This window comes from Pelodiscus sinensis, chromosome 4, assembly GCF_049634645.1.
Source record: "Pelodiscus sinensis isolate JC-2024 chromosome 4, ASM4963464v1, whole genome shotgun sequence".
Classification (NCBI taxonomy): domain Eukaryota; kingdom Metazoa; phylum Chordata; order Testudines; family Trionychidae; genus Pelodiscus; species Pelodiscus sinensis.
The window spans coordinates 68,034,178-68,050,637 of NC_134714.1; the positions used below are offsets into that span (position 1 = coordinate 68,034,178).

General features: G+C 43.9%; 1 protein-coding gene across 3 annotated transcripts in view; it reads left to right on the plus strand.

Moving 5' to 3' along the window:
* Window positions 1-1,666: 1,666 nt before the first annotated feature.
* Window positions 1,667-16,460, plus strand: part of DPF3 (double PHD fingers 3) — a 228,061-nt gene continuing 213,267 nt past the window's right edge. The window contains exon 1 of one of the 3 annotated variants that reach the window (XM_006130318.4): window positions 1,667-2,077. In XM_006130318.4, the coding sequence (XP_006130380.1) occupies window positions 2,046-2,077 (32 nt within the window). In that variant the 5' untranslated portion in view covers window positions 1,667-2,045. The remainder of the gene's footprint in view (window positions 2,078-16,460) is intronic. The other 2 variants (XM_075927282.1, XM_075927281.1) reach the window with 2 other exon arrangements.

The window sequence follows — 16,460 nt, forward strand, 5'->3', positions numbered from 1 at the left end:
GCTCCTGCTGGGAGTTGGGACTGCAGGTGGGTGGGTTCCTGCTGCTAGGGGTTGGGGCTGTGGCCATGTGGAGGGCAGAAGCTTTCCATCGGCCCCGGATGGGGCCAGAGCCGGAGGCATGTAGAGGGTGGCAGGCAGGCTGCTCTGGTGGTCCCAGCCAGGGTCAAAGCTGGTGGCACCTAAAAGGCCTCTCTGAGGGTGTTCCTGGAGAAAGACTGGATCTTGCTCCTTCATGTATTGCTGGTGTCACTTTCAAACTCTGGGGGTGGAGTGTTTCCATACCAACTTGGAGCCTCTGTTGAAGGGATTCTTCATTCTAGTTATTAAAACAGAAAAGGGAAAGGTACCAAACAATTGAAATGGTCAGAGTTGAGAACAGATCCTGGATGTTAAGCCCTCTTGCTGAATATGCTTAATGAATGGGTCACTGCCCAAGAGTCTATGCCATAAGCATGTCTGGCACTAAGAGCTGAACTGTGTCTTTTATTGCAGCCTTGAAATGTAGGAGATACTGTGTATTGTGAGCTGGAGGAGAGAAGGTAGGACTATTGCAATTTGCTTTTATCTGTACCCAGCTCTGCTGATGACTTTCTGTATGACTTCTGGCAATTTATTGAATAGTCCGTGTCTCAGTTTCCCTGTCTATAATATAGGGACATTGTGCCTCAAAAGCATTACAGAAAGTTCGGGATGCCTTGTTCATTTAATGTGGGCAAAGTGGAATGAGACTGCCAGTGCAAAGGGGAAACAGTTCTCGGCTACATTGAGTGCCTAATCTTGCCTTAGTAGGTCAAGCTATAGGCTTCCTACCCATTGCCAAATCATGCCACCCCTGCCCTCATCTTAACACCCTCAGGCCCCCTTGGCGGGAGCTGCAAGAAAACAGAAGGGGGACCTTTGAGAGGTACAGAAATGTTGTAAGGCAAAACCTACATTGATGTCTGACAAGAAGAAACTGCTTAAATCTGAGTGTGATCTACCTTCTGCTAGATCAACACTGGTGTAACTTCACTGATTGTGGTGAGGTTCCTTCTGATTTACAGTGGTATGAGAGCAGAATTAGCCACTTCTTGAGTGTCTTAGCTCATGCAGGCTAATTCATTTGCATACTCTTTTTTAATTAGTCGAAGATAAACTCTGACTTCCTGGAGTTAGTGCCTCTCCCAGAAATGGGCATTTAACAGCTGTATCTGTTCCAGGATTCTTGACTCCAAGTCACTCTGCTACCATGAAAGTAAGTGTCATATGAAATGTAGATTAAAATCCTCCCCCCTCCCTCTCTCCATGTTGAAAGATCAGAGGCCCAGGTCTCAACATGTTAGACAGGACAATCACTTCAGAAGTTGCTTTGTGGGAAAAACAGAGAACAGGCAGGCAGGCAGTTTGGCCACTGTGCATTATGTAACCAGTGCACTGGCTGCAGAAGCTGGATGACTGACATTGAGAAATTCCTAGGGGAGGGGGAGAGGGTGCTGCCCTGGAGTCACTGTAAGCACTAGGAGTTCCAAGAAGCCTAAAGGGGAAAGTGGCTTCAGGTAAAGGAAAACACATTGGGAATAATAAAGCTCAAGAATCTACTGCACCAAATGTCAGTACACCTGTAGTTTATTTTCCTGATGAAATGGCATGCATCCAACCCTTGCACATGAATAAGGGGACATGCCATTTGGGAAATGAAAGGCAGGCACAGCAATCCACAAAGACAAGGTATTCACCCTCATTCCTTTCTCTAGATTTCTTGACATTAAAGAGTCAGATAACTCCAAAGAGTCTTCTGTTCCACATCCTAGCCCCCCTCACTCTAGTTCGGTGTAGTGACAGTCCCTAGTGTAACTGCCCCTTTAAGACCTGCTCTCTTCCAGTTCCACAGAAAGGGAGTGACCTCTGGGCTTTGACAGCTCCCCTAATAACTAGCACAGCCCTGGCTCCGCCCCCAGCGCCGGATTGGGCGGCAGGCCGGTATCCCGTCTTCTGATTGGCTGGCCGCTTCCCCTAAGCGAACCTTTAGAACTCTGAGACACAATATTCTGTTACATTGTAGCAAAATGGCGACTGTCATTCACAACCCCCTGAAAGCGTAAGTAGGAATCAAAAATGTACATATTCCGCGTGGTTTAAATATGAAAAAAGGCGCCTTTCCGATGCTGCTGCCAGCCTGAGCCCGGTGCCTCCAGCCTCCCAGCTGATCTCTCCTCCCTCCCTCTTGCCTTTCTGAGCTCCTCTCTTTTTGTGCAACACACACGGGCGTCTTGCACTGAAATTAACAAAAAGAAATTGTTACATTTGGATTGTGATTAATTGGCTGGCCGAGAGGGAGGGAGAGTGGAGCTCTGAAGGGGAGGATGGCAGCGGGGCTTCTGGCAGCTCTCGGGGCTGCGGGGATCTCGGAAACGGCTAGGTCCTGCAGGACCCCTGAGGAGGGGCTTGCACTTGACAGAGTCCTGAGCCTGTTGTCCGGGCTGTCTCCCCCCGCCACCAACTCCGTGTCCACGGGAGAGGGATCGGTCCTGGAAGCCGGGAGCAGAACTGTCTGTGTTGCAGCGCTCCGACAGCAGTTCGGAGTTTTCTTTTGCAAAGCTTCTAGGAGTTGGGATGAGTTGAAAAGGAGGAAAGAATCAGCCACAGCGTTTGCTGGCTCGGGAGCAGAAGGGGCTGCACCGCTCGTTTCCTAGCAGGGCAGCAGGGGCATTGCAATTACACTTCGGTCTGTGTGCGAGGACTGGAGAGCCGGACTTGCGCGGAATGAATGACTCGGGGTCACTGCTGGGTGCTTTTTAGGCAGGAAGTCTAGAGAGCTCGTTGCCTAGGGGAGGTTTTCTCTTTTGAAAGTGGCAACGAGAGTTGATTGTGTTTCCATCTTGGGCTGGACACACTGGTCGCCGAAATCTGCCCGGATGTAAATGAGAAGCCGAATCTGGCCAGCTGTTTGCTGAGAGATACAGGCGCAGAGTATTGGGACAGGTGCCTCTGCTCTAGAAATATGCTGGGTTCTCCGATCTTGTATTAAGGCGGATTTAAGAGAGGCACACAGGAGCTAGGCATTTTTCTCTGGATCAGGTCCCTCATTTCCTTGTGGCCTGCAGCACACACCGTTAATCCCTCTAGGCATTAGGGAGAGGGGGATTTGGCACCGTCTGTGGGGGAGAAAAGGGGCTGTCTCAACCTTTTAAAAATGACTTCTGTGCTAGGGGGCAGCGCTTGCTAATAACACAAGACGCTCACAATGCAAGAAAGCGGCGTACCTGGGGGAGACACTTCATTTGGACTTCCCAGTCACACTGCGTGGGTATTTTATCCGTTTGAGGTCGTAGAGATGTAATTCCGACTCTGAGCTGTGTCTTTTCAATTAAACTTTCCGATTGGAGTTGGGAAACCACTTGGAGGTTTTTCCCGGGGATTCCAGCGGGGTTGTCTCTGTGCTGTGCAGCAATCTGGAGGAAGGGGAGCTGTACGCCGGGAGGGGGTACACGCACAGCTGTCAGATTTGCATCGCTCCTTCTCCATTTTGGCATCAAACGTTTGTCTGCCATTAAATAGCCTTTCATTTAGCAAATGGTAAAAATCGGTCGAGAAGGGGGAAGTGCCCTTAGAACAGGGCTAGCATAGGAGTAGTAGCTGTCTTTTGGGGAGAAAGACAAAACCCGGTGAATATGTGTGTGGAGTATACAATGTGCCACCAATCAGATTCCATATGTTATAGTTGTCCCAGTGAGAACAACTTCTTAACGCGCCTCCCCCCGCATTCTGCAGCTTAAATCAGTTTAATGTTTCAATTAAAAAATAAATCTGAGTTAGATCAGTCCCGTTCATTGCCAGAGTAACTTCCTGAAAGCACCGTAAGTAACTCTCCGGTATACTTTGTCTCTCTACACATATAACACAGCGAGCGAGGGTATCTTTAACTGGACCAACTTCGGTTGGTGAGGGAATGCATTGTCCTAGGGGTCCGTTTGGTGTGGAGCGACATGCCCTGTGTCTGGATGTGACGACGGCACTAGGATTCCTAACAATGGAGGTCGGGGCTGGTTTTCTTTCGGCAGAATCATTCATTTGTTGTGGGAGGCGAGCTTCCTAAAAAGCAGCCGAGGAGTCTCACGTGGCGGGGCGCGGGGCGGGTGCGTGGAGCGCGAAGGGAAACCTGGTTCTGCGCTGGCTGACACGGGTGCAAATGAGGAGTCACTCCACATGGAGTGACGGGGGCGGGAGGAGATTTCAGCGTGGGCTGTCCCTTACCGAACGACACTGTTCTGTTTTGTGTTAGCTTTGTACGTTCTCTAATTGTGGAACATGACACACTCACACCTGTGATTTACTTCTCCCTTACGTACTAAATCCTGCCTAGTTTGGACGGGTAGTTACATTCTTTTGAAGCTCGGCCCTGTTCCTACTGAAGTCAATGGGAGCAGGAGCAGGTCTGTTATAATTAGCCCCCTTTTCCTCCCCCTCCCCCTGGGGTGAGAAGAGAGGAAACAATAGACCTCAAGTGCAGGGTTTGCTTTTCTCTGTGCGCCTTTTTAAGTACCACTGCTGGGTAGGGGAAACAGGACTGTCACTGGCTGTCTGACACCATCTGTCTTTTTTTTTTTTTTTGAACAACTTGTTTAATAAAACATTCTATAATTTCCATTTATTGTTACAAGTTGCTGATCAGGAAACAATACACATGTAAATAAATTATGCAAAGGATAAATTAGAAGCAAAAGCATTAAGACACGTAATAGGGGGGAAAGGATGCTTTGCACAGTGTTTTATCCTCATGTGTCCTTCCTGACAATGAAAGGGAGCTGAATGACATTTGCATTTCCTCTGTCTGCGTTTTGATTGTGTCTCTTAAAAAAAAAAAAAAAAAAGACAGACGCCCCCTACAGAAACTGGCCACACAAAGATTTTGCTCTGAGATGGGGGACAATGTAGCTACTGTAGATTGAAATACTAGCTCAGGTATTGTGAACTGCCCCATGTATTTTTATTTATTTATGTATGTATAATATTCTTTTAGCTCAATTACATAGACACATATGCTGCTCTGTGTATACTATTCTAGTTCTCCTGGAATAATATTTTTCCAGTGCGCCTGAGTATCTTGTGTAAACACATTACATTGCATAGCTCAGGGGTGGGTCCCTTATTAATGACCAGTGCCTCTTTACATTACCATTGCCTCTTTCTCTGTCTAGGTCTCCTTTTTCCTTTGCTTGATCACTTCACATGCTCCCATCTCTTCTGTCTTCCTCAGCCCCCTACTTGCTTCTGTGAGCCAATCAACCTGACATGACTGCCCATTGTTTCTGCCATTTAACACCTTGTTGTTTGCCAACATGATGCTACAGGCAGAAATATTGCAGGTCTGAGTTCATCAGATCATAAAAGGAAGGCAGCAGGTGTCTGGATAAACACATTGTCCTGGCTCAACAAAACAGTCCTATTCAGAAACCATCAGTGGATAGTGATGTGTTTTTAAATTCTGGGTTCTTAAAAGCAGCCTTCTGTTGTGTGTCTTTATCTACATTCCCCTTCCCCCTTTTCCTAGCTTGTTCTCTGTTTTTAATCCACATCTCTTAATTTAATAGATATGAGGTACGTGGATGTGCAGAAGGCAGAAATATCACAGAATAACACTTTGAATCACTTAAATATATCATCCAGCTATCTCAATGTACTTTGCAAACATTAACAATCTCACAACACCTCTGTGAATAATTATCTCCATTGTACAGCTAGGTAAACCGAGGCACAGAATGCTTGAGAATCTTCCCAAGTTCACATGGCAGGAAACTTAACTTCAATTTCTTTGTGTTCTTTCCATATTTTGATGTACATATGGTGCCATAACGTATTTAATGTAATTAACATCTTGTAATGAAAAAATCTTATCCAGAAACAGCCGATTTTTTTTCTCTCTACTATCTTTACTCCAACAGCTGACTGTTATTTTAAATTATCAATTGAACACACTAACTGGGGCATATGTTAACTGAGCTGCTGCCTTTTTTGCTTGGGATTTGCTCATACTATAATTCTCAAACTGTATCTCCCAAAGAGAAATGATTTCCTATATGGGTAAGTTTACACAGCAGTGCTAAAGCCCAAATAAGCTACGCAACTTGAGCTATGTCAATTGTGTAGCTTAAGTTGAAATAGCTTAATTCGGCTTTTGGTGCTGTCTACATAGCAGGAAGAAGAAGGAAGAACACTCCTCTTCCTTCAACTTCCATTACTCCTTGTGAAATGAGGGTTACCAGGAATCAGAGTAAGAAGTCCTCCGGCTCAACATTATTTTGAAGTAAAGGCTTGTAGTGTAGACACGCACTGTGTTATTTCGGAATAACATCAGCTATTTCAAAATAATGCTGCTGTGTAGACGTACCCTTAGATAGCATGGACTCAGAATAGCAGTTCCAGTGCAAACTTTCCCTTCTACTGCCCTGCTCCAGACCTAGAGAACCCACCAGTAGGATTATACATTTTCCATTATTGGGGATAATTCATTCACTTGCTGAGGGTATTGTTTTAGTGGATTTTATGATAGGAAGACTTGTTGTTGAGGAACTGATCTGGAATCTCAAACGTATTTCATATAGGCCACAGACCAGCTCTTGGATGACAGAGAGATATGGTCACTTAGGACTCTGGTTTGAATTCAGCTAAGGTGCATCTACCCTGCAAGCCTTAACTCAAAATAAGTGACACACACTGAGCTACATCAATTGCGTATCTTATTTCGAAGTAGCTTATTTCAAAATAGGGAGCATCTACACAGCACTTATTTCAAAATAGAGCACTCTTTCTCTGACTTTCCTTACTCCTTGTGCAATGAGAGTTACAGTAGTCAGAGCAAGAAGTCCTCCAGCTTGACAGCATTTCAACATTATTTTGAAATAGCTGCCTGTTGTGTAGATGTGGACTAAGTTATTTCGGAATAACGCTAGTTATTTTGAAATAATGTTGCTGTGTAGATGTACCCCTGGTGACTGAGAACTGAAGGGCTCGGTATCCCATTGTCATTCCTTGGATCAACCCAAAATTATGAGTCAGTGCTGATGAGGACCAGTTTCTTGCATGTTGTTGCATAGCCATCTGGTTGTTGGTTTAAATATTAAAATGGACAGTATAGTACACAGGGCTCCTTCCATCCAAGTGTTGGATGGTAAGTTTCTGTTTCTGTTTTTACATGTGATGTGAAGTTGATTTGGATGGGACTGAGGGAGGAAGGCAGAACTGCATTTTGCTAACAAGGTGGTTGTGTTCATAAAATCACTCGATCAAAATCTTTTAAGTGTCTTGTGTGACTTTCATAGTGTGCTTGAAGTCAGTTAAAAACAGAAACAAACCTATGTGTGATGTGTTTCAGGCCAAAACTGTTATCACTGAAACCTTTTCTACCATACCACAGCTCTGGCCTTCTGATAAAATGGTAGATGAATGTAGCTATAATGTATATGAGGAAACATGGGAATAAAACCAAAGTGGGTTAGAGAATAAACAAAAAAAACAAAAAAAAACAACCATGATATGAAAACCCAAGGATATGCTGGGTTAATGTGGGAGAGCTGATAAATGATATAGTTACAGCATTTTATTTGGTTGCAGGAGTGACTTGTGCATGATTACTTGTTGTAGTGCTTTTGTAATTTGTTTTGCTGGCTTTCCAGTCTTTCACAGTCTGTCAGGTTGGATGGATGGATGGAGCTGGCATCATGAAATCGTCACTGAAAAAGGGTTTTTAAAGCCTGTTACTTTGGGTGTTCCTGCATTTGAAAACAATGGGTGATATGACAGGTAGAGTGGTTAAGAGGAGTGAATGCCCTGCATTGTTGGGCATGAGAGAATGTCAGTTAGGGGTTCATTTTCAGGGTGCGCTTAATGGAGTAGATTCACAACAACTGTTAAATGGGCTTAAAAGATGAAAATTTAATAGGGCCTGTACGATGATCCAGGAGACTAAGGAGAATGACATTCTGTCTTCACTCTGAACGCTAGTTAGCCACAAGAGTACTGTATCTAATCCCTCATGTGTGGTGTTGAAAATGTATGGCCCTCCCCCAGCCTTAAAATCCTGTGAGCATTGTATTCTGAGGCTGCTTTCAAATTAACGTTTTGTCCATCTTGCAAATCTGCCCTCTGCAATTAATGACAATTGGCTGTCCCAAGGGAAGGCAGAAATGATATAGCCCCAGGCTTTTCTCAGCAGGTAATAAACTGCCTTCGGATTGCCCCTTCTCACACCATTTGCTGGGACATGGTTTTTTAGTTCAGTTCTGACATTCAAGACTATTTGCCTAATAAATCTATTTGATCCTTATTCCATGCTCATCATTGTGGTGTCTGAATATCGGAATGTGCAGTTGCCTTGGGCTTGGAGGGTCTTTCTGAGAGAAACCTCTGATCTGAAAAGACTTGTCTGAGTGAAACTAGCCAGCGTGCAGAGAATCAGCACAAGGCCTATACAACCCTCAAGGGTTATTTTGAAGACTTAAATAGGACTTTAGTGATGTTTTAGCCTGTTATACAGAGGTGAATTTTGCCCTGTATGTACATGCAGGCTTTCAGTTTTACCACTGGCAACTTACTTTATACCAGTGATCACCAACCAGTAGATCTTGGAGCCTCTGACAGGTGATCTTGACTGGTTTGGCCAAGAAGGTATCAAGTGCAACACTTCAGCTGCCCCTCTCTCCACTGCTGTGCATCTCCTACCCTTTCCCACCTTGTATTCTATCTCCACAGAATGGGGGTGGGGGGGTACAACAGGACTTGGGATGGAATTTGCTGGCTGCTTTTGAGAGTGATGCAGGGCCAGGGCAGGGGTGAGCCTGCCTTAGCCCCACTGCACCACCACACAGGAGCCACCTATGGTAAGCAGTGTTCAGCGGGAGCCTAAATCCTGAATCCCTGTTCCAGTCATATACCCTCTCCTGCACCCCAAGTCCCTGCCCTAGCCCTGCGCCCCCCTAGATCCAAACTCACTTACAGAGCCTGAACTCCCTCTCCTACAGCCCAACTCCTGCCACAGGCTCAGCTCAGAGCCCTTCTCACACTCTAAATCCCTTAGCCCAAGACCAAAGACTGCGCCCCAACCCTCTGCCCCTGCCTGATGAAAGGGAGGAAGGATGGGGGAGGGACGGAGGATGGAATGAGCAGGGGTGGGGCCTTGGAGAAGGGGCACGAAGAAGGTGGGGCAAAGGTATTTGGGTTTGAGGTAGATCCTGGATTGCACTTAAATTCAGAAAGTGATCTCATACTTTAAAAGGTTGGAGACCACTGCTTTATACTCTACACTTAGGTTTTATTTTTTTATACATTTAGGATATTACAAAAAGAATATGAAAAAAATATAAGGCAACTTCCTTTTTACAAAACTTTCCAGTGATCTTCTCCCTCTCCTTCCTCAGATTTAAACTTTTCCTTGCAGTTTGTGAACCAAACCCAAGAGCACCCACCTATTAAGAACCAGAAAGTCATTCTACTAACAAAGGGAAACAGATCAGTCTAATTTCACTGTCTCAGCTGAGTGACATGTAATAAGCATACAAACAACTTCTCATTTAGCTTTAGTAATCTAAAATTGTTACAATCAGAGGTAGATTAAGAAAAAATGGTTTATTTCCTGATGAAATGTGTTTTAAGCACAGATTCCCAGCATATGCTTCAAGGAAGAAAAATGTGTCTTGAGGCCTGCTGGGAGATATCCTCATAGTGGAGGAAAACATTGTGTCAGAGGATAACAGGAGGAGGTCAATTTTCACTCCACCTGCCTGAACCAGGTGTGGTCAGTGAGTTGCAGCCAAATGGAAGCTTTTACTGGCACAGGAACACTGTCTGGAGGAGGCTTTTTTAGGGAGTGATTGGAACACCAACAGCACCTCAGGGAGGAGATACTGATGCCTCTGTACTGGATAGCTGTGATCAGCAGGGTGTACCCGCCAAATCCCAAGTCATTGATTTTTCTTTCTGCTGGGCAGTAGCTATAGAAAGTCCATTTCCCACCCTCCCCTTACCCCCAGGTGCAAAGCCTGGGTTTAACACCATATATTCTTATGGTGTGGCCAAATGGTTTGCAAGACCCTGTGAAAGAAGATACCTGGAGGAAACTGATCCAGCACAAATTAGTTTATCTACATATGAAAATTAATCCAGAATAAGTGAGGGTGTAAATACAACATGGATTAACTATGCCTGTATATCTCCATTGGTGGATAATCTTATTCTGAAAGAAAAGCATCCACCCATGGAGTTAATCTGGAATGATTATTATGAAATAACTCTCTGGGTAGACAAGCTGTCAAGATTATATCTACATTCCCACCCTAAGGCTATGTCAACACTAGTGAATTTACAGTGGCACATCTGTAAAATCTCTAGTGTAGCCAGTCTATACTGATGGGAGAGAGCTCTCCTTGACAAAGTTAATCCACTCCCGCAATGTGCAGCAGTAGCTAAAATGGAAGAAGCTCTCCTGCTGACATAGTGCTGACATCACATCTACACTCACGCTTATGTTGGTGTATCTTATCTTGTTCAGGGAAGTGTTTTATTCACACCCTTGAGCAACATGTTATACCAACATAAGTAGTAGTGTAGATGTAGCCTATGCAGCAGTGGAGACATATAACAACACTCAGTTATCTCATCCATTTTATACAGATTTCTTGTTCTCATGCAGTTTATCTTTATAAATGGATGTAAAAATGATGATACTTGACAAAAGTTAAATCTAACTATGTTAAGTGAATCCCAGCTAATTTACAGCTTCTTTCTAAGGATGTTAAGTAATGTGTAATTCTCTAATCGAATAGTTAATGCATTTTTACATTTTAGGACTTCCCAGTTGACCCCAGGCTTCACGTGGCACTGCTGCTTTGAAACGCCATTTCAGCATTTCAAAGCAGCAGCGCTGCACAGCTGATCCTGGGCTCCATGCGGCACTGCCCCTTTGAAATGCCACAATGGCATTTCAAAGGGGTAGCACCGCACAGAGCCTGGGGTCAGCTGGAGTGTCCAGCTGACCCCAGGCTTCATGGGGTGCTGCCACTTTGAAGTACCCCTCCTCTTCCTGCCCCTTGCTGCCAGTCGACTACTTAACATCCCTACTTCTTTCTGCCTGGGGAAGCCTAATTTGTCTTTTTTCCATATTTTAAAAAGGCCAGGCTGATTGGAGCTATGATCAAATCATTATTTAAATGTCACCTAAAAGTCTCACCAAGATAGGGACCCTAATGTTCTAGGAACTGAAACCCATAACAAGATAGGCCCTGCCCGGAAGAGAATGCATTCTAAACGGATAAGAGACAAGGGCTAGAAGGGGAAACAGAAGCACAGAAAAATAAGGCAGCTTGCCCAGGGTCACACTGTAGATCAGGTACACTAGATCCAGGTGTTGTGCATCCCACTCTGGTCACGTATTCATGGGACCATGCTGTCAGGAAAGCTATATGGAGATGCAAATTGGGAGAACAAAATAATCACGTCCATTTCCTATGAGAACAACTCAGACCCAAAGAAAGAAATCCAGGATACGGAGAACTGAATTTGTTGTGCTTAATTGTTTTGTCCTCAATACTACTTTCTAATAGTGGTTAGTAAGTGATAGGAATAAAGTCTGTTTTATTATTATGATTATGTTCTCTCTTTTTGATTTCTAACGCTTAAAAAGGGAGATTTGAAATATGAGTGGCTCATAAGCTGCATTGTTGTTTAACACCTTTGTTCTTGACTGTGAATAAAACAAATAATATCTGTAGCTGATTTACTATGTAGTTTTCAAATAAATTATAACTGGTTCAACATTATATACCAGTGTGCAATATTGGCAGCAATAATGTATGCCCATTTTAGCTACATGTTTAACTTTACTGCATATGGCTTGTTTTCTTAAAACCAAGGGGCTGTGTCTAGACTGGCAAGTTTTTCCACAAAAGCAGCTGCTTTTGCGGAAAAACTTGCCAGCCGTCTACACTGGCTGCTTGAATTTCCGCAAGAACACTGACTTCCTACTGTCTGAAATCAGTGCTTCTTGCGGAAATACTATGCTATACCCGTTCGGGCAAAAGTCCCTTTTGCGCAAAAGGGCCAGTGTAGACAGCTCAGATGTGTTTTGTGCAAAAAAGCCCCAATTGCGAAAATGGTGATCAGGGCTTTTTTGCGGAAAAGTGTGTCTAGATTGGCATGGACGCTTTTCCGCAAAAAGTGCTTTTGCGGAAAAGCATCCGTGCCAATCTAGACGCTCTTTTCCACAAATGCTTTTAACGGAAAACTTTTCCGTTAAAAGCATTTGCAGAAAATCATGCTAGTTTAGACATAGCCAGGGTGTTTAGAAAACTCCTGGCTTGAGTTTCATGGGCTTCTTACTGTTTTCTTTTTACTTGTCATTTTCTTAACATATACTTGTTTAATATTTAACATCAACAAATCAATAACATAGTTTAAATAAGCAGGTCAGTGCCTCTTATATTTGGGCCTGCCCAGTTTGTGAGACCTGTCAGGAGTGAGATGAGGGTGGTGATACTTCAGAATGAGCTCCCCCTGTTCTGGAATGGTTTGACTGCCTTTTGGGCATTACTGGGATATTTCTGCAGTGGCTTCCTGATATCTGGTGACAAACAACCCCTCTTCCACCTTTCATTTCTTGGTTACCTGGGATGTGCCAACCTGGGGAACTTGACAATTCTGTATAGTGTTTGGCTATCGTGTTGATAAAGGAGATACCACACCTCAGTTAGGGTGTGTCTAGACTACCTAGTTTTGTCGACAAAAGTGGACTTTTGTCGACAAAACTATACCAGCGTCTACACTACTGCTGAGTTCTGTCGACATAACGTCGACAGAACTCAGCAGTTTTGTCGACACTGGTATACCTCATTTTACGAGGCATAACGCCTTCTGTCGACAGAACTCTGTCGACAGAAGGTGTTATTGCCTGTAACATTGCGTCCAGACTATGGAGTTCTGTCGACAAAGCAGCTTGCTTTGTCGACAGAACTCAATGTGTCTGGACGCTCTTTGTCGACGGAAGTTTTGTCGACAGTATCTGTCGACAAAACTTCCGTCGACAAAACACGGTAGTCTAGACGTACCCTTAGAATGAGATCTCATCTCTTTATCTCTCTGGTCTCCTACTGATGTGGAGTAACTTCTTTGAGGTCACTGGGGTGTCATTGTGAAATAGGTGTTAATGAAATTAGACTCAAACCCCCTCTCTCTCTGAAGGGAAATAGCTCGGACATTGTGTAATTCACTCTAGTTTATTTTTGTTGGTAGTTTGAGTTAAACTGTTTTTGCTTCTTTCACCTTTCTTACCTCCTGTTCCCAGCTTCCTTACTACTTTGGCCTCTACAGATGCTGTCCTAGTCGTTGATTTATCTGGGCAGGCTGGCCCAGCACTGTGCGGAGATTGCTTTTAATTAACTCTCTTCATTTTTTTCCAACCTTCAGGGAGCAGCAACCCTTTAACGATTTAAATATTTTATCTGGATGTATATCTCCCTTATTTGTTGTTTGTGGCTCTGCTTGCTTACATGGTCTTCCTGAATTATTTCCCCAAACAAAATGATTATTTCAGGTCTCTCAGACAGAGTGAGGAGGAGGGTTTAATGGATTCTGGAACAGGAGGGTGGGTTACCTAAGATTTGTTACTGTTTGTTGTGGGAGAAGATTTCAATATTGCAGCTGGATCCTTATCACAGTGCAAGATTCACTTTATGTTTTTTCTTAAATGTACACAATGAGGCAACTTCAGTGTTTAGAGCAGGGGTGGGCAATAAAATGGTGACAGTTCATCAGGGTTAGTTCTGGGTAGACTGTCACCGCTATATTTACCTTTATCTCCACAGGTACCATTGATCACTGCTCCTGTTGGCTGTGGCAGATTGCTGTGCCTGGCCAATGGGAGCAGCAGGAAGTGGTGCGAACCAGGACCCTATTTTCTGCAGCTCCCATTGGCTGGGAACAGTGATCCATGGCTAACAGGAGCTGTGATTACCCATACCTGTGGAGGTGCAGGTAAATATAGTAGTGAGGGCTCGCCAGTAGCTAACCCTGGCGGAACAGATCCAGTCCACAGGCTGGTATTTGACCACCCCTGGTCTAGAGCATGAGTCCGGAAGCAAGAGTCCCTGAGTTCTGCTTCTGGATGATTTGGACAAGCCATTTAAACCCTTGTTTTCAGTATTGTTTTGTTCTCAGAGGTATTGATTGCTTGTAGCTCCCATGTAGGACAAGCTGTTTAAATGAGGCATTGCTAAAATGGGGTATTTTTAAACAGAGTTTATTCTCTATATATGAACATATGTAAGTTATTGTGTCTCTTTAATATGACTCCCTGTGTCCACTGGGACTAGCACAGCGAAGGGAGATTTCTTCAGACTGAACTGGTAGCAGCTATACTAAGGTTTTCTCAGCTGAATTTTTCTCTGTGCATATCCTACAGTGAGTATTGCAGGCAGTATGGTACAAAAGGGATTAGTGAGAGTGTGTGTCACATGGAACATTAATATTTGACACTTCCCTCCCAGAATCAGAAAGCATTTCGCAAACCTTTGTGAAGTAAATGTCACAACTCCTTTCTGAGGCAGGGAGGTATTATTTTCTCCATGCTACAGATGGGGAAACTGACACATGAAAATTAAGTGTCTTACCCAAGGTCACATAGTGAATCAATGGCAGAGCCAAGAGTTTAGCAACTACATTTTTTTTCCTTCCAGTGCTGTGTTTTTAGTAGTAGGCCAATGATTTGCTGGCAGGGGCTTCAGTTAAATGAAGGGTTAAGGCTATTCTGCCAGTGGTGGAGCTTATTGCTATCTCTAGATATCCATGCTAGAGAGAATGTGTCCATGATGCTTTGGCAGATGCTTCTGAGGTGAAAATATTTTGCCTTTGTAATGAACCAGATCACACCAAATATCACATTTTTTTAAAAAAACAACCTCCCTGAAAATGAAAGCATCCAGGCCCACTTTGCCTCCACATTTCAAAATGCACACACTGAACACTGGATAATATATATATGTTTGGTCGGTCAGATTCTGCTTTGACTTGAATGGATGAAAGTCTAGGATAGAGCTATCAAAGACTAGCATAAGAACAGAATGTAACACAAAATATTTTTTAGGAACAAAATGTAAACATGCCCAGCAAGCCCATTTAAAACTAAGCTGTCTACCCAGTGATATTGCTTGACTCCCTTGGTTGTGGTTAAAAGGGAGCATATTTGATTAAATTGAGGAACAAATGAATAGATTCCCAGGCCCTACTACTCTCAGTCTGTAGGCAAAAACATGCCTGGGCCACAAAATCTATCTTCCAGCTAAAAGGAACATATTTTTGGGTGCCTTGTTTCAAAATATTGGCCTCACAGCACTGCATAAGATCACCCTTGTCAGATTGCTCATGACTGACTCTGTCTCCTTCTTATCATCCTTTGCAGCACAGTTAAGTTTAAAGGAAAAGAAAAGCCAAGAACAAAGCTTATGGGCCTGATTCTTGTCACAAGTGCTGGTGTAAATATAGAGTAACTCCACTGACATTATTAGTGTTACACCAGTGTAAAATTAGTGGACGAGAAGAAATGTGTTCTCTGTGCTCTTAATTTGTCTTGTTAACTTGCAAATGCAACTGGTCTAGGACTCTATTTGTTCCACTGAGTGGATCTGAAAATAGATTTCCCCCTCCCCCTCATTATTTACTTACTGGTCTTGTTTTCATAACCAGCTTATCCACAAAATACACTTTTTGGCTCTTCTGTCTCCTGATATGTCTTCAAGGTTACCCATTGCTAAGCAACCACTACACAAAGTTGAAGGCTGATCAGCAAATTCTTGTGAATTTCTCTGGGTTATCTCTGCTATGAAACGAAGGGGCAGTTGGCACGGGTGGATAGCTTCCTCTGTCCTGCCTGTGAGAGGGGGAGGGACATGCATTGGGCTGCCACGGTGACTTTGGGAAAGGCTCTGACCTGAAAATGGATTGCAATTCCAACTGAATGGTTCTTTCCCTTGGTAATAGAATCGCACACCTGAGCTCTGTGCTCTTTGCATTAATTCCACCTCTCTTAAACTTTCTCAGTCAATTAGCCCTGTCCTTCTACTGCTCTAGAAACCACATGCACCCTTTCAGCTGCAGCGGGCTTATGGTGCTGCTGCATTCGGTAGCAGCCCCCTCCAGCATGGTTATCAATCAGGGCCTGTCAGGTTTCTCCCTCAGACACATCTATTTCAGGACTGTAGGACATGGCCTTTTGCTTTTGTCCTTTAAAAAACAACATAGAAATAAAGCAGCCATCTCAGGTGCTATTGTTAGGGATTTGCATTGAGAATAAAGTTGCATGAAATTTATCCATTTCAGGCTGCATGGGTTTCAGTAAACCCCTATGTTTATTTAGGTTTCTAGAGGGTTTTAGGGCTGTTTGCAAAATCAAGACTGAAAATGGAATCCATGAGTCTCATTAAGTTCACCCTGGTTCTTAA